Genomic DNA, 22,996 nt, shown 5'->3' on the forward strand with positions numbered 1-22,996 from the left:
TCAACACAAAAGATCTCAGTAAACAAAACAACATAAAAATAGATACATGTTGTGATGTACGTATAAAAGTGAAGCCTGAAAAAAGAAAAATGATTTAAAATTTACACAAATATAGATAAAGTGAAGTCTGTAAAAACATAAAAAATATTTTTCTTAATCTATGTTGAAATGTATCCACAAATGGTAAAAGCTTAAACAGAAGGACAAATGTTATCAATGGGAATAAAATTAACATTATAATTTATACACGGAAAAGTAAAACCTGGAAGAGAAAGAATTAATTATGTATTTTATAATCTGATTATATATACACAAAAACAAGGCATACAAAAAATAAATGTAAAAATATTTTTCTAAAAACCCAAATTAAGAATATTTGTGTCATGATTTTGCACGTATTATTTAAAATACTTTATTCACCTCTATATAAACAATTGATACAGGCATAGCATTAAAGAGAATCTACTATGGTTTTTTTACATAATAAACAACAACAATCTTTTTTCATTCTTTATCATCACTCAATATAAAACTTAAAAACTGTCCTCATAAATCCTGTCGTTGAAGTTATTGGATTGTGGGTGCATAATCTCAGTAGTTGGGAAGTAGTCATTACATCAACCAGGCGTCAAATGAGGCTTTAATGTTTTTTTTTTTTTTTTTAATATTTTTTTCTCTCAAAACTTATTGAATTAATCCAATAACAAACAAATCATTATCAAAATAGGTATAATAAATAGACATACTTCTTCAATGTATTCTATTCATTAATGAAATTTTGTGTCATAATTTGATTACAACAAACAAATTGAATGATAAAACCACTTTATATACATGAACCATGCCTGCTATGCCTTTAATTTTAAAATAAGATTGACGAAACCTCTTTCGCACCTCTTCATAATGTAAGTCCGCCGAAACAGTAGTTTGACGAAACCACCATAATTCATATAAATCCATGGTAGCACTTTCTCTCGGGCCTAATTTTTGTTGAAACGGTGGTTTTTTGTCGATTTAGTAATTTTCTCTGCTCTAAGTACTGGCATGTGTGGCGGACATGGTAAGGTGCCTAAATGTTGACATGGTCATTGTAAATATTCAAGGTTTATTCGCCTGTGATTTTCTTTCTTTTATGACAAATTTCAATAAATGGTCTCTTTCAAAAGGAAATACAATGTATACATTAAATTTAAGATTGCGCAGTTTCCTAAAAAAATTTTATCTTAAATTGCTAATCAAATAAGAAATTTTTGCTATAGCTTTTCCGTCGAAGCCAGGAGGCTAACTTGGGGTTCTTAAAGGGAGAGAAATTGCTGCTGGCATGGCCTTTGTGTGTTTTTTTTTGCTGCAAAGGGTCAACTTGGGCTTATACTAACTCGGACCAGGTCAACTCGGCCTTCTATTAGAAACCTATTTCGGTATGGATTGTTAGCATTGTTATGAAAAAAATTTAGGAGTGAATTACTATAGAAGTATTCAAAGGTATGATCGCATGACCAACAGAAATTGAAAAAGTTGGCAGTGAACACGTACGTGTTGTTTGAAATAATCTTTGTTAGGAAGAGATGTCGCGACAATAAATGTTGAATATTGGTCTTTAACTAGAATTTTTATGACAATAATGGTACTTGTTTTTTGCACTGTTTGTTCCTTGAAATTATGTTTGTTAAGAAGAGATGTTCAAGTTGAGACAATAAATGTTGAATAGTGATCTTTAAATTGAATCTTTATGGAAATAAATATAATTGTTGTTTACACTGTTTGTTCCTTGGCGGCCAATGCAGTTTGAGCAGTACGTTGTGCAAAGAGCAGATGAAGTGGGCACAGGAAATTGGCATTCTATAAGGAAATAATTCTGAATTTACGACAAATGTACCCCTATATGCTATAAATATATGCAAGGAATGCATTGCTTTCTTCACAGTTAATACACATTTGATCTAATTACGCACATGGGAAATCAATGTCAACAAACTTGTTTTGATGCACACTACAAATTTATTCCTTTTACAATTCAGGGGGTTTTTTTTACGGAAAGGGGAAGATGCTGGGTGCTGGTAGGGAGGGGAAAGATATGTGAAAAATGTCGATTTGGGGAAAATTATGAGGTTAATAATTCTATAATATATCTTTTTCCCCCTAAAAAACTTTATCATCATGCAAAAAAATCTTTGTGGTGTGACATCTTATTATGTATGGTGGTGAATGGTTTTTATTACTTCCATTATTGTATGAAATTTAATGCGGCATACTATAGGTGTAATAGTGTATCTGTGACACACTTCGGCTCCATACAAGTCATTTTCAATACAAAAATATATTACTTTCATAAAAATAACAAGAAAATGGCAATATTTTGTTAGCAACTGATTTCCAGAAATAGTACCGTTCAGTACAGGATATAGCTAAGAAAAAAATGGCAACCTCCATGTTGAGATTTTGCTTGCAGTTTCCGGCAATTTTTTTGGTTATTTTTGGCTGCAATTGGTGGGTTATCCTTGATAAAACTCAGAAAGTTAATATTTTAAACCATAATAATATTTTATTTGATTTAGTTCAATAGGAAAAAATAATGTTTCAGGACATATCACTCATGTGGTTATATATACTTGTTAGATATACGGTTACCATGGAAACTGCCATTTTACAAGAAATCCAACACGTCAACATATATTTTTCTTTTTATTTTTAAATTCGTCATTAAATTTTACTAATCATACAAAAAATTTAGAAAATTCTATGAAAGGATTAATTTTTCATAAAACTGTAGAAAATGTCTTTAATTAAATCTATGATGTTATTGCAATTCTGTACTATGGAAGGAATATATATACAATTAATGTTCAACCTCCATTTAACACTCATTGAGCGACAATAATCAATATTTTTGTATCTTTTTTTTATTTTTTTATTTTCCCTTTATATTTCGAAACTTCAACTTTTACGTATACAAGTATGTCAATGTAATTTGTATGATGATGATGATCTGTGACTGGTCAACCGTCAAATCAATAAAATGTATTGTTGTTGTTGTTGTTAAAGAAATGTTTCAAGAGTGGCCTAGTGTACTAGGTGTAAGCAGAATTGATGATGCGAATCAGAGTTTCTCAGCCAGGAAGAAGGCGTACTTGAATGAAACTGAGGTAGATACCAGGAGAGATTTACAGGTGGCAAATATTCTAAAAATAGAATTGCTGATAAGCACTGAACATAGCAACCGTTGCTGGCCGTACATTCTCTTTGTACTACCTAGGCATTTTACATCAGAAAACTATGGTGTGTATGTCTATTAAGAAATTAATATGAGCTCTGTTTCAATTAAGTAGAGGCACGGATTCATATTGTAATATAAATCCATGGTAGAGATTTTGATGCTAAAGCATCAAGTCCCCGAATAGAAAAATGATTGTATTATCATAAATTTAAGAAAATATCAGTTACCCGGTAAATGGTTCATGAATAACAAAAGGTTAACAATATGTTAAGTAACTGTTTATTTACAATGAAGACATTATATGTGAAACAAACCTGCTTAGAAATATTGCCAAGAAACTGTTATCATTTTTTAAATAAGCAAGAAATAACGTACACTTAGTTCATCGTTAACTTAATTCATCGTGAATAAAACAGGTGATTAAAAAATTAAAGTAAAGCATTAACAAGCTTGCAAAAAGACTGGGAAAATATAGGCTACTATGTTTAATTATTGTATGAAACGATGCAATTCTATTGTAATTTTAAAAAGGTACTGACTACAAACTGATATAAACAAAACAATTTTTCTTATCTCATATTTCTTACTTATTTTTTTTATTGAAAATAAATAAAACTGTACTAAGGGAAAAGAAATCTTCAAACAATAATAAAAACTGTAGGCAAAAGAAATCTTCGGGCAATTATAAAGACATTGTTTAGATATTTGTTATAACGTGTGGCCTTAAGAAGTTATAATTAGTTAACTACATCAAATATATAACTTAAAGTATTCTGAAATAAATCACGGAGGTCATTATCATATCTACCTGATCCCGGATTTTTTTCCAAACCACAGATGTGACACATGACTATTTTGAGTAATTACGTTGCCTTTTCATTTTTATATTGGGGATTTTGTCAACTTTTTAACTAAATTAAGAAGTAATGGTAGATCTACACACAAAACCTAACAAGTACTATTTACCTAAAATTTCATTTGTTTTACATTTTACCATCTGTAGGCGTACGGCTTAACTTGTTTAATACTTATTTTTAGCTGAACATGAACTAAGCATAAAGTTTTAAATTATATCTATGTTAACAACACTCAGTTTTTTGTCTTAAGTATACATTTAACAATGGCTAAAATATAATACCCTTGAACCATAAAACATATTTACATTGACAGGATGAAAAGAAGGGAAAATGAAACATATGGAAGGGATTATCCGCCAGTTCACCTATTATGTTTTATGACATTCCAATTTCCGTTTTTTACTTTTGCGATAGTGAATTTGTTGTTAGATTTTGATGATTTTCAAGACTTAGTGTATTTCGTATCTTTATAATTATAAAGGTATTTTGAAATATATATTTGTTATACGTTAATTTTATTTTTATACGCGTTTTTCTTGTTTCATTCTGAAAATTGGTATGATTTCCCTAAACATATATTTAATACATTTTAATTCAAAATCACACATTAAAATCAACATTAGGTACGCTACCGAATATGTGTTAATTCATTTGTAATAAAATGTTCAACATTTAATCAAAACAATCGAAACAGCATTCGCAGTATAAAATGCTGTTTAACATTGACTCATTAAAACAAAATCGTCTTCATAATAATGTTGACGTTATCAAAAAACGCAATCTCCTACGCAGTGATCTCCCCTTATCAGTCCATTACAAACATTTTGATATTTATATTTTTTAGCTTTTTAATTTATTTTTCATTATCTTGTATACTTTTGATAATTTTTTGATAAAATATAACGGACGTAGGTCGAAAAAGTTAAAAAATAAAACAGAAAGAGAAAAATGACGTTAGATTTTCTATGTAACGGTCGATATGTACATTTGAATTTCGAAGTTACGTCATGTGACTTTCATCATCATGTGACGTCTGTGAAGGCAGTGATTGCAATTCTGCCAAGGGAGGTAATCACTGTGAGGAGTTTGCAAAAAACGAAGCGGGGAACCAATTTTTGTAGTGCGTTTTCTTACGACAGAGGTCGCTGTTTAATACTAAGGGGCAGGGGACCTAAAAATGAACAATTTTGTATTTCAGAGTGACCAGAAACACAATTCCAAATATTTCAAAATATGTTTCACAGGCAGATAACCAGTTGCACAGCATTATTCAATGATATATGACATACATTAAAGATAATAATAGTTTGCATGCATTGCTCCTTCACAAAATGACTGACAGCAATTTATATTTACCCCCACCCAGCCAAAATCACACCTAAAATATACCAATATGGGCAATCTTCATGAAGGTGCAGCATACTCTAGAATCCGCCCGATTCCTTTAAAAATATCACTAACACGCAGTGCAAGGAATGGCATTTTCAAAAATGACCAATAAAGTGTCGGTCAGATTTAGATTTAGATTTTTTGTTTACATTTTTCACAAAATTTATCTGAAGTTTCTTACTTGTTTGGCGCCAACTGTCAAAGCTTGATTTTTAACTTTTTCACCTCCATTCGGAGAGTCAGAAATGCATACAAAGTTACCAAAATGCTTAGTTTCGGGTAAAAACCCAAAAATACTTCTCATTTCCTACACACAAACAAGAAAGAATAACAATGACAGAGAAATATCAGAAGTTATCAGTACCTTCAAAACACCATGTCTGAGTTATTAAAAAATTTGACCGGGGCCATCATTCGAATATGTTCCCTGCCCCCTAACTGATCCCTTTCGGTGCGGACGTAAAAATCACCCCATGGAAAAGATCCGATCAAACATCGTGATACCCTGCCTTGAAAAATGCTGTTACTAGCTCTATATACAACAACGAACATGTTATCTCTTGCATAATGTGCAAAATATCATTTTTATTCTTTTTAAATCAACTCATTTTTGAAGATCTTTCAGAAAAGGTATGCATGTGGCATATTGTACGCGGCGGATTTGAGATATTTTGCCTCAAACTTGGCCTTTTTACTATACGTTATATATACGTGGAAATATTTGGTAGTCATTAACCTCCACATGATCGGATTAGTTTCGTAGTATCAGATTTGTGAACACCGGTCAAAGAGCGGTTATTTTTTTTTACATTTTTACCAGTTATTCCCCGTTGATTAAAAGTGCCAATTCTAGCTCAAAAACCTAATTAACTTTGAATTATAAGTGTGCTATGCAAACTGCTGTTTCGAATACATAATATACAATGTCAGCATTGGACTAAAATTACCATGATTTTTGTAAAATAGATACTGAAACACTGTAAGAATAAAATGTGTGTCAAATTAATTTTAGAAAGCAAATTCAAATAAAGGTAAAATATTTGAAAGCCAGCAAATTAAATATCTAATTATAGTTTGCATGTTTACAGCCTTAGAACTGAAGTGTAAATTGAATGTTCGCATATATTTCATTAAGAACTCGAGTTACGTCAGCAAGTACAGCATCTTAATTATGCATAATGATTACAACGTATTAATAATAATGTCTTCATATTAATAACAATGTTTTCATAATAATAATAATAATGTCTTCATATCAATAAGAATGTCTTCATAATAATAACAAGAGCTGTCGGTAGGACAGCAACGCTCGACTATTTTTAGTGCTTGATAGTAAAAAAAAGGTAAAAAAAAAATGCTTGATACAGTTACCTCCTCCTGTTTACAGGTTGGGGTAATGATGGTGAACAGTGCGCAAATTTTCAAAGCCATATGTCAATGCACTTTGAAAATATTTGAGGTATTGCAAAAACTTTAACATGAATTTTAAGTCGAAAAAGGGGCATAATTCTGTCAAAATGCTTGATACAGTTACCTCCTCCTGTTTACAGGTTGGGGTAATGATGGTGAACAAGTGTGCAAAGTTTCAAAGCCATATGTCAATGGCATTTGAAAATATTTGAGGTATTACAAAAACTTTAACATAAATTCTAAGTCGAAAAAAGGGGCATAATTCTGGCAAAATGCTTGATACAGTTACCTCCTCCAGTTTACAGGTTGGGGTAATGATGGTGAACAAGTGTGCAAAATTTAAAAGCCATTGGTCAATGGACTTTGAAAATATTTGAACTATTACAAAAACTTTAACATAAATTCTAAGTCGAAAAAGGGGCATAATTCTGTCAAAATGCTTGATAAAGTTACCTCCTCCTGATTACAGATTGGGGTAATGATGGTGAACAAGTGTGCAAAGTTTAAAAGCCATAGGTCAATGGACTTTGAAAATATTTGAACTATTACAAAAACTTTAACATAAATTCTAAGTCGAAAAGGGGGCATAATTATGTCAAAATGCTTGATACAGTTACCTCCTCCTGTTTACAGGTGGGGGTAATGATTGTGAACAAGTCAGTGGCGTAGCTGCCTATACGCCAAATACGCACGTGCGTACAATTTATTTTGGGAGGTGAAAAATTAGAAAATCATTTCAATGCGATAAAATGGCTTAAAAACTATAGTCTGTCCCATTAAAAATGGAAATGAACTTTTGCCTGGTATGAATTAATAAAAACACGTTGAATAAAAATTAAAACTTTTTTGTAAACTAAAAAAAAGTCACCCTCGAGATTTTTCAGGATTTTTCTCTAAAGTGTCTAATTTTCTTGTAAAAGCAAAGTTTCATTTCTCTACGGCAAATCTCTGTTGTTTATTTTCCGTAGCCATTGCCGAAGTACTCTTCATTTGAAGATGAACGGGAGAAAGCACGTGTCATGTTTCTAAAATGTACATGATGTTCTCGGGGTCGTTTCATGATTATTTTACAAAGCTGTATCTACAAGATGTAGGCAGTTTCGTTGCAATGCATGATAAAAAAACTTTAAAAAATGAATAACAAGCAACAACTTGAACAAGATCATCGAGTCTGTGGAGTAGATCTAGAAATTGCACTTACTTTTAAGCTGAATAGAATCCCTATGAGTTTCGAAATAGATCTTTATAAACGTCACGCGAAATTCGCATTCTGAAGATCACTTCATTGCCAGTTTATATCCAGTTTCGTAGACTTTGAAACTCCTGAATGGCATGACATTTACACTTATGATGATCCAGATTTTTTCATAATCCGTCTCATTATTAAAACATTGTTCCGTTTGTGCAGATATCTGGGTTAGCAAATGAAATATGTAAATGAAACACATCATAATCCAGTATGTTCCAAATCCATAATTCAAGAACGGCCCATAAATTTAGTTCGACACCACAATGTTTATAACTATTAAAAATGGATTCCTGACGAAAAACATTATTACGTCACCAATAATTTACGAAATATATGACGTAACAAAAATGCCTCGCGCTTTTTATGGATGATTCCAGTTGCGGCATTGGCAGAGGGCGGTTAGGCATATGTAACCTCATAAAGATAATTTTAAGCGAGATAAATTTGTCTTGATGGCATTTAAAATAATTTTTGAATACAGTACCCAGATTTTGCAGTAATTGTTAAAAGTACACCTTCAATTCATATATTAACAATAAAACTTTTGATAACATTTAAATAATTTTAAACACACTTAATGGCATGAATCTATATGACAGAATACCTCTTCCATTAATTCACATATAACCTTCGTTTTGACTTTATGTTTTTAAACTATTTTATATATTTCTCAGAAATCACTTCCCTACAAATTATCTCGTTATTCAAGAGTTCTGTAAATCCTACTCTTTTAGCTACAAAATATACCCTATGCGGTGTTATTTTCTCTCGCGAAAAAATATAGCTACAGTATTGTTTTTTCACTGAATATTTTCAAATTTTAGGAAGGCTATAATTATTTAGGACATCACTCTGTGTTTCTCTTTGACTCGATATCCCCTTCATATTAACATAGTATGTAACACTTTGAGTCTACAAAAAAAACTTATTGTCCCTGATTAAACGCTCCAATTCAATCTTATTCTTAATAATATCAAACACTGCCGGTATTTCTGGACATTTTGTTAAATTATGAGACGGAAAATTAATCTGTATTTACAAGCTTAAAGTGTATAGGCCAACGTTTGGTTGCTCACACTAGAAAGCATTTTTATATTCTTATAATTTACATTTTTCCTCGCACGCGAGTCTGTGTTCTCTCATTAGCAAATGAGCTAGTTAAAGTAGACACTGTGCAAAACAATACTAAACATATAGTGAATCAGTTCCCCTTTCTATATATTTCTTGTCAGATTTGCATGCTAATGTTATATTTGTTGGCGATTTATACGTCAGGTTTATGTTGTGAAAGTTAAAACCTACGAAAAGTTTTAACGCACGAACATCGCACCCGAAATAAGAAGGGTAACATATTTTTTGTATCCCATCGGACCTGATTAATTTAATTATTTTTAAATAGACGTGATACATACTAATGGACAGTATTCAGACAACTACAGAATTATGTTAATTAAACATTAGCGAAGAACCATTTTTTCAGTCTTCTAGCTAGTGTTCCCGTTCCCTTACGACGCGTTGCGGTATTCAACATACGCGCTTGATTGAAAATCTATCTAATCAAATCACTTCATAATATTGCTCTTTTTCTCTTAAAAAGAATATAAAATATGGTAATTATATAATTATATAAATCTTTGTGTGTTATAATTTATAAAGCTGTTACTGATATTTCACTTCAAATGATTTTAAATTGATTATTTTAAATAACGGTTTGCTAGTAAAATTGCCTTTTCGACACCAACTTTGTTCTCATTTTTCATTTTAATGATAACATTTAGCTATTGATCAGTAAGTAAATAAGAATAATCATTTTTTTATAATTACCGAGTACATTTCACGCTAATTGTGAGACGAACCCTAAATGACGTCTGTATGGGCGCCGCCATTTTGAAATGGACGTCACGTCAGGTTACAACGTAAGTCAACGGGAAAAAATATAATTTTAACATTTTGACCATATTACTGACTTTATGGAAAAAATGAAAAACATGCCTAGAGATATTGATGTCAGGATTAACATGACATCAATTTAAATGATTTCACTATTATATTTAATAAAAAATGGAATATTCAAATTTGGTGGGACAGACTATAGTGCTATCCGGCCTGCGGTCAACTTACGCAGTGTATGAAAAATACCTTATTTATTGTATTTTATTATAACATGGTCTTTCAAATAGAAAGATCCTAATAAGAATGTACTAGATTTTATTTTTACATAGTTAGATATAAAATTAATTATTTGATTTTTATGTAGATATAGGTACCTCCGTTTCGTTTTTAAAAGTGATTAATTTTTGTATTAAACTCGTCTCACATGTAGCTTGAATACGAGCTCTTTCCGTAAAATATTAAGAAATAATACATTAGCTTTTGAAAAAGTTTCAATTCTTTTTAATTTTATGAATAAAATAAAATAATGCACACATTTTGATAATATCGACATGTCATAGATATCACAAAAAACATGTAAGACAATATGTCGAAACGGAATTTCTTAAATTTTAGGTATTATAAATGTGATATCTATCAGTGACTTAAGTATTATTTTGAGCGGAATATGGCTTGTTCTTGATATTAAAACAAATTGATTTGACTGAATTTAAATGTGATTAATATATCAAAATATGTATGCAAGTTCCGACAGTTATAGATATGAGACGTGCAAGTTCAATATGTCGCATCAAGTGAGCGTCTGAAAATCAGTCTGTTGCAAATTGTTTCAACAATGAGTTTTGGAAGGATTATATTTTTTCTTGCAAACATAATTGCAGTGAAATGACTCATTTTTGAAAATTTGAAGAAAAAAACCAACGAAAATAGTAAAAAATGTAATTACGTTGCTAGTACGTTTACCAAATATTAACTTGTGTGATTTCTTTCCGTAAATATCTGCCAATTTTATCATGGATGGAAAATGATCCTAACCTCCCCTTTGGCTGAATACAAAATTTTGTTCACAGATATTAATTAAATAAATAAAGTATTAACATTTATTCAAATGCGGGGAATTGACACGGTGCTGGTGTCATAGGCAATGCAAAAGAGCCCTCGCAAATGTGACGGAGCCGACAGAACCATTCAATAAGTGTCGAAATTGTGGAATTATACCGATTATTAGTCATGCATATACTAAAACAGAATTTCCAAATGAATAGTTTCTTCAGTATCCAAGTAGTAGTGTACTAGGTCGCTATACATCTATAAAGTGTGCTATTTTTAAAAACTTTTTATCACTAATTAGTTGACTTTCAAGAGCAAATTTCAATGTATTTTTAAATTGTTTACTAGATGTAGAATGTTTTTCAAAAAGAGTTTCTTTAATCTAGATTATTTTATTTGCTTTTTTGGTCATTGGGTACGTATTATTCCTACTCTTTCGTTTTGATTTGAACATTAAACTGTTTAATCGCGTAGCATTGATTGGGCGAAATTTATAGTGAAGGAAAAATCCTAAACAACGAGAAAGATGTTCTACTTGGCATAACATTCTCAGATTTGTTGAAAAACAAGATTTTAAATCGGATAGTTTAAAAACCCTGTTATTACCATTTTCACCTACCTCTACAACGATAGTGTCGAGGACTCTCATGTTAGAAAGAGCCAGCGTTAAGTATCTCCCTGGGTGTAATCTTAAGTCTAATAAAATTGCCTTTTTTTAGGATTAAAACCACATTTATGTGACATTAAATGCACGTGAAATCGTATAATCGAATCATCCTCAAATGACTAAATCCGCGGAGCTTTCGGGGGCTTCGCCCCCTGAACCCCCACCAGGGCTCTGCCCTGGACCTGCAAGGGGGCCTACGCGGCCCCCTAGACCCCCTGCGTTTACATTTGTGCGTATATTTAAAATTGCCCTAGCTACGCCCCTGCAAGTGTGCAAAGTTTCAAAGCCATATGTCAATGGACTTTGAAAATATTTGAACTATAACAAAAACTTAAGTGGTTACGCCGACGCCGACGCTCGGGTGACTACAATAGCTCTACTTATTTTTATCGAATAGTCGAGCTAAAAATGTATTCATATTAGTTAGAGTGGCGGATAATCCCTTCCGTAGAAACAAAACTGGGCAATTAGCAGGCATATTTCACATAAAAATGATAATTCATAGAACACATATAGCGAGTTGTTGCCATAAAAATTAAAGTACATGTAGATGTTTAGCAAATTAACCAATAAGTACAGACATAAACGAATTCGAGTTAACATACAAACGAACTAACATGCAGTGCGTCACGTGACAAACACCCAAACCAAATTAACAGTAAAACTGACAAAAATGTTAAAATGAAGCAGTCCTTACCTGAGAAAACGCCTTATAAACGTAAACAGTCACTATCGAGTAATAAATGACCTACATACGCAATCGTCCTCGACTAAAAAACATCTATAAATAACATGCAGAAAACAGATGAGGTCAATTGAACCGTGACGGTAGACAGAAGAAACGTTAGGATACCGGGGTGTAAATATGTGTTTACTTTTAAAATTGTCAGGGGCTGCTTGGTTTAAGGTATAATAAACTTCACACTGATGAGATGAAACTTTTATTCAAGGAGCATGACATTTTATTATTTACTTAAAGCTGATAACTATGAAGTAGATGGTTTTATAAACTTTGCTGTAAGTAGATGTAACCAAGTGCTATGTTATTTTCCAAGAAAGACAACTCTGTCGACCTTGTTTGATTTTAATCTTAACTGTGTGATGTCCCCTTCATCACATTTGCTACCTGCTCATCCATAACGTTTCCCTCCCTTGAGGTCATTCTTTGTGTTGGTCATTGTGACATGTAGATGTGTTGATTTTGCTTACTATAAAAGAATAAAATTATCAATAAGGATTTGGATTGAGGAAATGGTATTTGTATGTTTTATTGAAAATTATATTTTCACCATCTGAAAACACAAAACTTCACAAGAAGAAATACATCGCTAGCTAACTGCATTCCGATATTTTTACATAAATGTCTTTAATCTTCAAAAATTATGAAAAACTCACCTTGTTTATCATGTCACATGTCCTAGATGGGTGCTCACAACAAGGAACGGAAGTTGCTCACAACATTTTTACCGATGGACATTTTACACTCGTTGTGAGTTAAACGGGCGTGTTGAAGGCATTGTTTGATTGATGAATTAAATTGAATTTTAACTTATTATATGTGCTATTGCATTCTCGTGAATAAAAAAAAAACATGGTTAGTTTATATAGTTACATGTACAAAAAATGTAAATAGAAAATAAATAAATTAGAAAATAAATGAAATAGAAATTGAATGAATAAACAATAAAATACAAAAGGCCTAATAAAAGTATTACACCCCCCCCCCCTTTTGGATTTGAACATACAACCTTCCGCGTGCAAAACAATCACCATAACAACTACGCTATCAGGCCAGATAATATTCATTTTCCTGTTTTCCTGGTAATGTGTTTTTGTACATGGCTTTTTTCCTGCCACCCCTATGTACTTTTAGATTTAAGATTTCACATTCTCGATCACTGTTGAGGTTTATTTATATACATAATATGGATCAGTGCACTTCAGAAAAGGTAAGTCGTGTGTGTATGGAAAGTATTGTAATACTTATTGGGTGAGATTTTGTATTGTAGTGGTAGTATTAGAAATCGACCAGAAATCGTGTTTGTATACATGAATAGATTGGACGTCGAAAACGACATGGATTGAAAATATTGGCTTTTTGTGAAACTTTTACTCATTTCTTTGCTATTTGAAGAATTTTAATTAAATAAAAAGCGTTAACGCTTGGATTGATCCTTTCAGATGGCGACCAGAAAGAGTAACCGTGTTCTTGTCGTTTCTTGCAGCAGTGTTCTTGCTTGTTCCGCATGATGTTTTTGTTTCGTTGGGGGCCTTATATCTTTAAATACATATATTGACCGGTTATGTAAAATATTTGATTATGTGACTAGCGCCTGTGTCTATAACCACGACAGTGTGTGCTAGAAGATTGGGGATTTGCGTTTAATTAAGACATTTGATGAAAACCTCGTCATTCAAATCTCTGTGGTATTCACCTATTGAGGTACTTTCTAGGCACTGGAGACGAACACGCCAGCGCGAGCGCGATTGAGAGTGCCACAGAGATGGAAGGCATTGTTTGAATTGTCGAAATAAATTGTAACTAGTTATATTTGCTATAGAATAAAAATATCGAAAATATATATACAGGTAAATAAAATAAAAAGTAAAAAAATACGGTACATGATTAAACATGTTAACATAGAGTATATTAAAGACATCTTTGACCACTACTCTGTTGTTAGGTTGATAAAATGACGAGTTTTGACGTGTGCAGCATACTCACACCCAAGACCTGTATCAATGCTTCAATATTTAATGTATGCATACTTTCTTGAAATACTGTTTCTTATTATACTTTAAATTGATGGAGATACACAGCTGCAAAATAAGTTTATGCTCAGGCGTAATATTTTGTTTTACAGACATTGTTCAAAAGCCCTCGTACGTATAACAAATGACAAAATTTTCAAAGAGCCAACGGCTGAAAAAATAGATATTTTGTATACATCACTCAGCTGCAGTGAAACAGCAGCAATAACGTTGTAATATTTATTATGGTACAAATATAGAATTTTAGAATATTTCAACCAAGACTATAACAAGAGATAGTAGCAATTTAAAATCCATACTGATAAAAATTTTTATGATTCATGTAAGCAAGATTCAAGATTCAAAAATAAAAAAAACAATATTTTACTAAATAATTTAAACATTTATTCAGTACTTTATAATACTGCGTTTTTTTTTATTTTCCCGATATAGTTGTTAAAAGTATAAGGGTTAAAATATCAATAGTTGTTAAAAGTATAAGGGTTAAAAAATCATAACTATTTATTGCATGACCGATTTACCGCCGCAGTTGACGTTAGTAGTGATTTTAAAATTTAGAAAACGTTTAAACCAAGCGTTTCTCTGAGAATTATAAACTTTGCAAATAGCAAGTATGTTGGTTAAGAACAAAAACTTGTTTTAACTTGTCAATAACGGTGATAAGTGATGAGTCAGCTTGAAAATATCAAGGTACAATATTTTGACCAGTAAGATTTTAATGAACGGTCTTAACATTAGGGAGGCAAAACCTCCCCAAAATGGAGATGCTAGTATTGATGATAATTATAGAGGAATAACACAAGTTAATACTATGTCGAAAATATTTACATCAATATTAAATAACAGAATGTCAGACGGGCGTGATAAGCATAACATTATTCGGATTTAAAAAAATGATGGCTATTTTGCCCAAACATAATAGTTAATCTACACTACCTTTATATATAGATATGCAAAAATATTTTGATAACTTATTGTGGTTCAAAATGTCAAAACTGGGAATAAACGGTAAATTGCTCAGGGTCATAATGTCAAAGTATGAGCAAGTGAAATGTAGAGTACGTCATGAAAATGAATTCTCGGACTTCATGAAAATAGCAGTGGGCGTAAAGCAGGGAGAGATATGTTCACCGTTTCTGTCGTCTATTTTAATTGAAAATCTAGAATTGTACATTGGTTCCAGACCAGACAGTGGCTTAGAATTTTATGATTTGACTCTGGTGCTGTTTTATACGCAGACGATATGGTATTATTTTCGGGCACTGTGGAAAGATTACAACAAAGTTTAGATGACTTGCTCACATACTGTTGGAGATGTTGGAGATGGGGATTAATCGTTAACATTGACAGAAACAAAGTTATGGATTTTAGAAAGCATGGACCTTTGCATGAAAATGAAAATGGACTTTCAATGACACAAATTTAGCTTTTGTAAAATATTTCAACTATTCAGATGTGGTGTTTCACTCAAATGGCAATTTCAACTACATTGTATGATACACAAATGCAAGGCGCTTAAAAGCTATGAATTGTTTAATGAATAATACTAAGAACTTTGATTTTACCCCAAAGACAATGTTGAGTTCATTTGTTTCCTCAATTTTAAGTTACTCTTTTGAAGTTTGGGGATTTACTAAAAACAAAGACATTAAAAGGATACATATAAAATTTTGCAAAAGAATTCTAAATGTAAAATTATCGTCCAGTAGTGTAGCTTATATGGAGAATTAGGACGATATCCATTGTATGTAAACAGATCTGTTAAAATTGTCAAGTATTTTCTTAAAATCAAAAATACTAATAACTGTATAATTAGTAAAATATAATAACTTTTATTAGAGGATTGATGTAAGCTACAGTCTCACTTACATTCCGGCAGAGCCCCGGTAGACGTCCGGGGTGATCCGGGAACGACCGGGGTACGACCGGGAACAACCGGAATACATCCGTAAATCTACCGGCAACGTCCGGGATGTTCCGGAAACATCCGGCATTCGACCCCGGATTGAATAAAATATTTTATATCACCGGGGTGGTCCGGGATGATCCGGGAAGGTAAAGTTTTGCCGGCTTCATCCTAAGCTCTGCCGGGAACGACCAAGGTTATACCGGGGAAGCACCGTAGCTCTTCCGGCACAAGCCGGGGAAGATCCGGGGTATGATATAGCCGGTAGAACTACGATAGAGCCCCGGTAGAGCCCCGGTATATGCCGGCAGAGCCCCGGTAACTACCGGCAGAGCCCCGGAGGATAAAGGTAGAAGGTAGAGCTACGGTTGATCCCGCTAGAGCCCGGCAAAGCCCGGATCATTTCAAAAGAAAAACGACAATTTGCGATGATTGCACTTGTTTGTATTTCTATCCAGTATGGCATAAGGATTTTTAAGAGGATCATCATGAATTACTATTCTGGAACAATAGATATTATATTAAATAAACATTATGTATCAATATTATCATTTTCGGGCGTTTTCAATCCACCGGGGTTCTACCGGGGCTCTGCCTGGATCGTCCTCGGCTCTGTCGGAGCTCTGCCTGGATCGACCGGGGCTCTGTCTGGGTCAACCGGGGCTCTTCCGGCGTCATCCGGGAACGACCGGGGAAGCACCGGCATGAACCGTAGCTTCACCTCGGCTCTGCCTGGATGATCCGGAGCGCATCCTTGGTGGTTAGTTGGTAACTACCGTAGTGCTGCCGGGGTAAGTGTGACCGGAACAATAATTTCACAACGGATCATCCCGGTAACTTACCAGGATGGTCCTGGGCTCTGCCGGGGGTAAGTGAGACCGCAGCTTTATTAACTGGGTTTCAAAAGTAAAGAAGTTGAAAATTGTTTTGGATATGTGTTTGAAACACCGTTTACAGTAAATGTGACCCACTTTATATCTATGTTCAGACAAAAACTGATATATTCACACAGAATTGGAGTAGCAATTTGGAGAGTAATCAAGTATAACATTTATATAAACATTTATGACACCAATTTGAATATGCCCAGTATTTGAGTATTTTATGTAGAAAAATTATAGATCTGTTATTATCAAATTTAGGATATCCGCACATTGCCTTAGGATTGAAACCAGACGATATGGTCAGAATAGAATTGAAAGAGGCGAAAGAACATGCAATATATGTTAATCTAGAGACATTGAGGATGAGTTCCATGTGATATGTGTGTCTCCCTGCTACAGACTTATTAGAAAACGTTAAATTGATAAATATTATCTATGTTTAAACTTTCCCAGTTGCTGTCAACTAGAAATGTAAAAATGTTGAATAATTAGTTTGTTTCCTAAATTGTGTTTTAAGAAATAATCTATTACAAGAAATAATTAATAAATAAATAATAAATAAATAAATTCTCAATTTATTGCCATGTACGTTAAGAATTTCATGTTAAATGATACTGATATATATTCTATACCTTCTTTTGTCAAATGTACCACAGATACTGTCATTTTTAATATTGTATTATATCATTATATTGTTTGACTTTGACACAATAATGTATAAATGTTATGGATGAGGAGCGAAATGCTCAAATCTAAAATCAAATTCATGTTTTGTTCTGTTTACATCTACATCTCTGCACCAATTGTTCACGCATTGCATTCAGACTTCAGTAATTATGATAAATCTAAACGTTAATCTATAGACTGGTCTAAAATACATATTATGGCTTTTTAAAAGGGACTGTAAAATGTTTGCTTTCTTACGCCTTTAAAGTGTGTTGTGTCTATATCTGAATATGATTCGATGTTCGTGAAGTTGGCAGCCTAGCAGCCTAGCAGCCTAGCAGCCCAACAGCCTGAAGTTGGCAGCCTAGCAGCCTGGCAGCCTAGCAGCCTAAAGAAAACTAAGAATAGTACAAACATGAAAACCGTCGGAAATACATTAGTAGCACTTCTTTAGATCATTCCACGCCTTTTTCAATATCGTGATCTTTATTTTTTAAGATGTTGAACTTTATCGTAACATAATTTTTTCATTCTGACGCTTCGAAATTTGTGAAGTTAGCAGCCTAGCAGGATAGTACAAACATGAAAATCGTCGGATGAAAATCGTGGGAAATGAATCGGTAGTAAATACTTAGACCATTCCACGTCTTATTTTAGTATCGCGTACTTTATTTTTTTTTTTGAATAATTAACTTTTTCTTTATTTTAACACTTCGAAATTTGTGAAGTTGGCAGCCTAGCAGCCTAACAGCCTGGCAGCCTGGCAGCCTAGCAGCCTAAAGAAAACAAAGGATAATACAAACATGAAATCCGTCGGAAATGAGTCGGTACCACATACTTAGACTATTCCACGTCTCTTTTCAGTATCGCGAACTTTATTTTTTTAAATATTGAACTTTGTTGGGGTTTTTTTGTTGTTGTTTTTTGACGGTTTTCATGTTTGTACTATCCTACTAGGCTGCTAACTTCACAAATTTCGAAGACGAAGAGTAAAAAAAAACAAAACAAAAAAACAAAATTCAATATTTAAAACAATAAAGTTCGCGATACTGAAAAAAAAGACATGAAATAGTCTATGTATGTGCTACCGACCCATTTCCGACGATTTTCATGTTTGTATTATCCTTAGTTTTCTTTAGGCTGCGTGGCTGCCAGGCTGCTAGGCTGTTAGGCTGCCAGGCTGCTAGGCTGCTAACTTCACAAATTACGATGTGTCAAAATAAAAAAAGTTAATTATTTAAGACATGGAATGGTCTAAGTATTTGCTACCGATTCATTTCCGACGGTTTTCATGTTTGTACTATCCTACTAGTCTGCTAACTTCACAAATTTCGAAGTGTCAAAAAAACAAAACAGAAAAAAAAACAAAGTTCAATATTTAAAAAAATAAAGATTGCGATACTGAAATAAGACGTGGAATGGTCTAAGTATGTGCTTCCGATTCATTTCCGACGGTTTTAATGTTTGTATTATCCTTAGTTTTCTTTAAGCTGCTAGGCTGCTAGGCTGCTAGACTGCCAGGCTGCCAGGCTGTTAGGCTGCTAACTTCACAAATTTCGAAGCGTCGAAAAAAAAAAAAAAAATAAATAAAGTTCAATATTTAAAAAAATAAAGATCGAGATACTGAAGTAAGACGTGGAATGGTCTAAGTATGTGCTTCCGATTCATATCCGACGGTTTTCATGTTTGTATTATCCTTAGTTTTCTTTAGGCTGCTGCTAGGCTGCCAGGCTGCTAGGCTGCTAGGCTGCTAACTTCACAAATTTCGAAGTGTAAAAAAAACAAACCAAAAAACAAAGTTAATTACTTTAAAAAATTAAAGTACGCGATACTGAAATAAGACATGGAATGGTCTAAGTATTTGCTACCGATTCATTTCCGACGGTTTTCAAGTTTGTACTATCCTGCTAGGCTGCTAACTTCACAAATTTCGGAGCGTCAGAATAAAACAATCATGTTAAGATGAAGTTCAACATTTTAAAAAAATTAAGATCACGATTTTGAAAAAGGCGTGGAATGATCTAAAGAAGTGCTACTTATGTATTATCGACGATTTCATGTTTGTACTATTCTTAGTTTTCTTTAGGCTGCTAGGCTGCCAGGCTGTTAGGCTGCCAGGCTGCTAGGCTGCCAACTTCAGGCTGCTAGGCTGCTAGGCTGTTAGGCTGCCAACTTCACGGACATTATGATTCGATCATACAATGAAAAGGTGGCGATATTATGTATTTCGTATGTTTCTCATTTTTTCGGCCGAAGGCCGTCTGATTTCACCTTGACTTCCGCTAAAATTAACAGTAAAAATGAACATAGGCAGAATTTTCATTGGTCATTTTAAAACTGATAGCCTGTTGGATTGATACTTTAGAAGAGCTTCCGTTATAGGTAGAGGTCTGTTCGATTGCGCGATGGCAAGACGTGTTGGAAAAAGATATAAGAATAAATATAAAAAAAAACAATAATGATATTTTCTAGATGTTTCTAACAGCTTTCCAATAAATATATGAAATTAAATATGACAGGTCACCTTTTTGATACTTTTGTGTTCGATTGGGTTTCTCTTCTAAGCTGTTCTAGTCATTATATTCTCCTCTCGAACCGGGCATAAGACGATTGAAAGACCTTTCGACTAATTTACAGTTGCAAATTCTCCATGGAATTAGTGTACAGTATCTACTTAATCTTTGTTTTATTATAAATTCCTATTCTAATCAAATTCATTTTGATTAAAATCAAATAATGTAAGGTACATTGTTTAAATCTAAGATGACAATTAATGGGGAAAAACATTGCGGGTAAAAATAAACTGAAATAAAACTATTGAGGACAAATAAAATGTTCTGTTTGCGGTTAGCATGGTTAGTAGTAGATTATCCTATGCAGGTGAACAAGATTGACTTTTTATGCCCCCGCCATGTAATGGCCGGGGCATATAGTGTTACCCTGTTCCGTCATTCCGTCCTTCCGTCCTTCCATCCTTCCGTCCTTCCGTCATTCTGTCATTCCGTCATCATCAGTTTCCGTTCATTATCTTAAGAACGGTTGCACACATTCAACTCAAATTTGACATATGGATATGTCATGAGAAAATACAGGTCACGTTCGAATTTGGTCATGGTTTGATGATTTTTGGCAGAATTATGCCCCTTTTACTTTGAAAATAATATGAAATTTGAGTTTCCGTTCATTATCTTCCCAACGGTACAACACATTCAACTTAAACTTGACACATGGATATGTCATGAGAAAATACAGGTCAAGTTCGAATTTGGTCATGGTTCGATGATTTTTGGCAGAGTTATGCCCCTTTTACTTTGAAAATAATATGAAAATTTCAGTTTCCGTTCATTATCTCCCCAATGGTACAACACATTCAACTCAAACTTGACAAATGGATATGTCATGAGAAAATACAGGTCAAGTTGGAATTTGGTCATGGTTCGATGATTTTTGGTAGAGTTATGCCCCTTTTACTTTGAAAATAATATGAAATTTTCAGTTTCCGTTCATTATCTCCCCAAAGGTACAACACATTCAACTCAAACTTGACATATGGATGCGTCAAAGGAATGCGCAGGTCAAGTTCAAATTTGGAAATGGTTCAATGATTTTTGGCAAAGTTATGCCCCTTTTACTTTGAAAGTAATATGAAATTTTCAGTTTCTGTTTATTATCTCCCCAATGGTACAACACATTCAACTCAAATTTGACATATGGATATGTTTTTGGAATGCCCAGGCCAAGTTCGAATTTGGTCATGGTTCAATGATTTTTGGCAGAGTAATTCCCCTTTCACTTTGAAAATAATATGAAATTTACAGTTTCTGTTCATTATCTACCCAACAGTGTTACATATTCAACTTAAATTGGACATATGGATATGTCAAAGGAATGGGCAGGTCAAGTTGGAATTTGGTCATGGTTTGATAATTTTTTGGCAGAGTTATGTCCCTTTCACTTTGAAAATAATATAAATACATCTTAGGAATAAGCAGTTAAGTTTGAATTTGGTCTACCCAACAGTGTTACATATTCAACTTAAATTTGACATATGGATATGTCAAAGGAATGGGCAGGTCAAGTTGGAATTTGGTCATGGTTTGATAATTTTTTGGCAGAGTTATGTCCCTTTCACTTTGAAAATAATATAGATACATCTTAGGAATAAGCAGTTAAGTTTGAATTTGGTCGTGGTTCAATGATTTTAGACAAACCTATCTTTCCTGAATGTTGGAAAAATTTTGAACTTTCAGTTTCAGCACTCATACTTTTAGCCATTATTTTGGCTACAAATATGCAATATGCTATTTTTAAAAAGGTTAAGACTGAATAACTTCTGTGCCTTGAACATTGTATGAAAATGGTTTGTGTTAACATTGAAAAGTTTTAAGGGCTTTGAACTTAAAATGAAAAAAATAATTAATGCACCATCTGAAATTATGGCTGCATGCGGGGGCATCCGTGGCATGATGACACATTTCTAGTTTAAAGATACATCTTGTTTTAATATTGCATCCTTACAATGAATCTTTGTCAACAATTTATCAAATATCTTTCACTGTCCCAATCAAATCTTTATGGGTATGTACTTTATAGTAATGCTGTACCATAATCAAGTTAATTTATGAGGGGAAAATCACCGAGGACCAGCGATCTGCCTTAAATTTATACACGTTTATGTGCAAATAGATGCGGCAATAGATTAGGTGGTGTCATGGATCGTTTGAGCTTGCTCTTTGCATTATTTCAAGGACAAACGCAATATAATGGGGTTTTAATTGTGAACAACTCTATCTATTATCAAAGAATCTCCCTATTACAGAATACAGCAGACAAATTGTATACAATTGTAGACATGTATGAACTAGTTTTCAGTTGAAAATTACTATAATAATGTGAATGAAAAATGCACATATCTTTGTTTATCTAAGGTTGAATAGGTTTTAATATGATAAAATGAATGAATAAATGAAAGAATGAATGAATAAATAAATTAATAAATTATTCTATTGATTGATTGATTGATTGATTGATTGATTGAT

The 22,996-nt window shown here is 33.0% G+C and overlaps 1 protein-coding gene across 2 annotated transcripts in view; it reads right to left on the minus strand.

Annotated features, from left to right (window-relative positions):
* Nucleotides 1-12,553, minus strand: part of LOC132714988 (neuroglian-like) — a 37,913-nt gene extending 25,360 nt beyond the window's left edge. Inside the window, exon 1 of one of the 2 annotated variants that reach the window (XM_060697947.1) lies at nt 12,427-12,553. Coding sequence is in view for 1 of the 2 variants with exons in the window: in XM_060697946.1 (XP_060553929.1) it covers nt 4,181-4,211 (31 nt within the window). In the remaining variant the exon portion in view is untranslated. Of the gene's footprint in view, nt 1-4,180; nt 4,276-12,426 lie in introns of those variants that run through there. The other variant, XM_060697946.1, reaches the window with a different exon arrangement.
* Between the last annotated feature and the right edge of the window lie 10,443 nt (nt 12,554-22,996).

This window comes from Ruditapes philippinarum, unplaced genomic scaffold (assembly GCF_026571515.1).
Source record: "Ruditapes philippinarum isolate M1 unplaced genomic scaffold, ASM2657151v2 ctg355_1_1_1_1, whole genome shotgun sequence".
Taxonomy (NCBI): domain Eukaryota; kingdom Metazoa; phylum Mollusca; class Bivalvia; order Venerida; family Veneridae; genus Ruditapes; species Ruditapes philippinarum.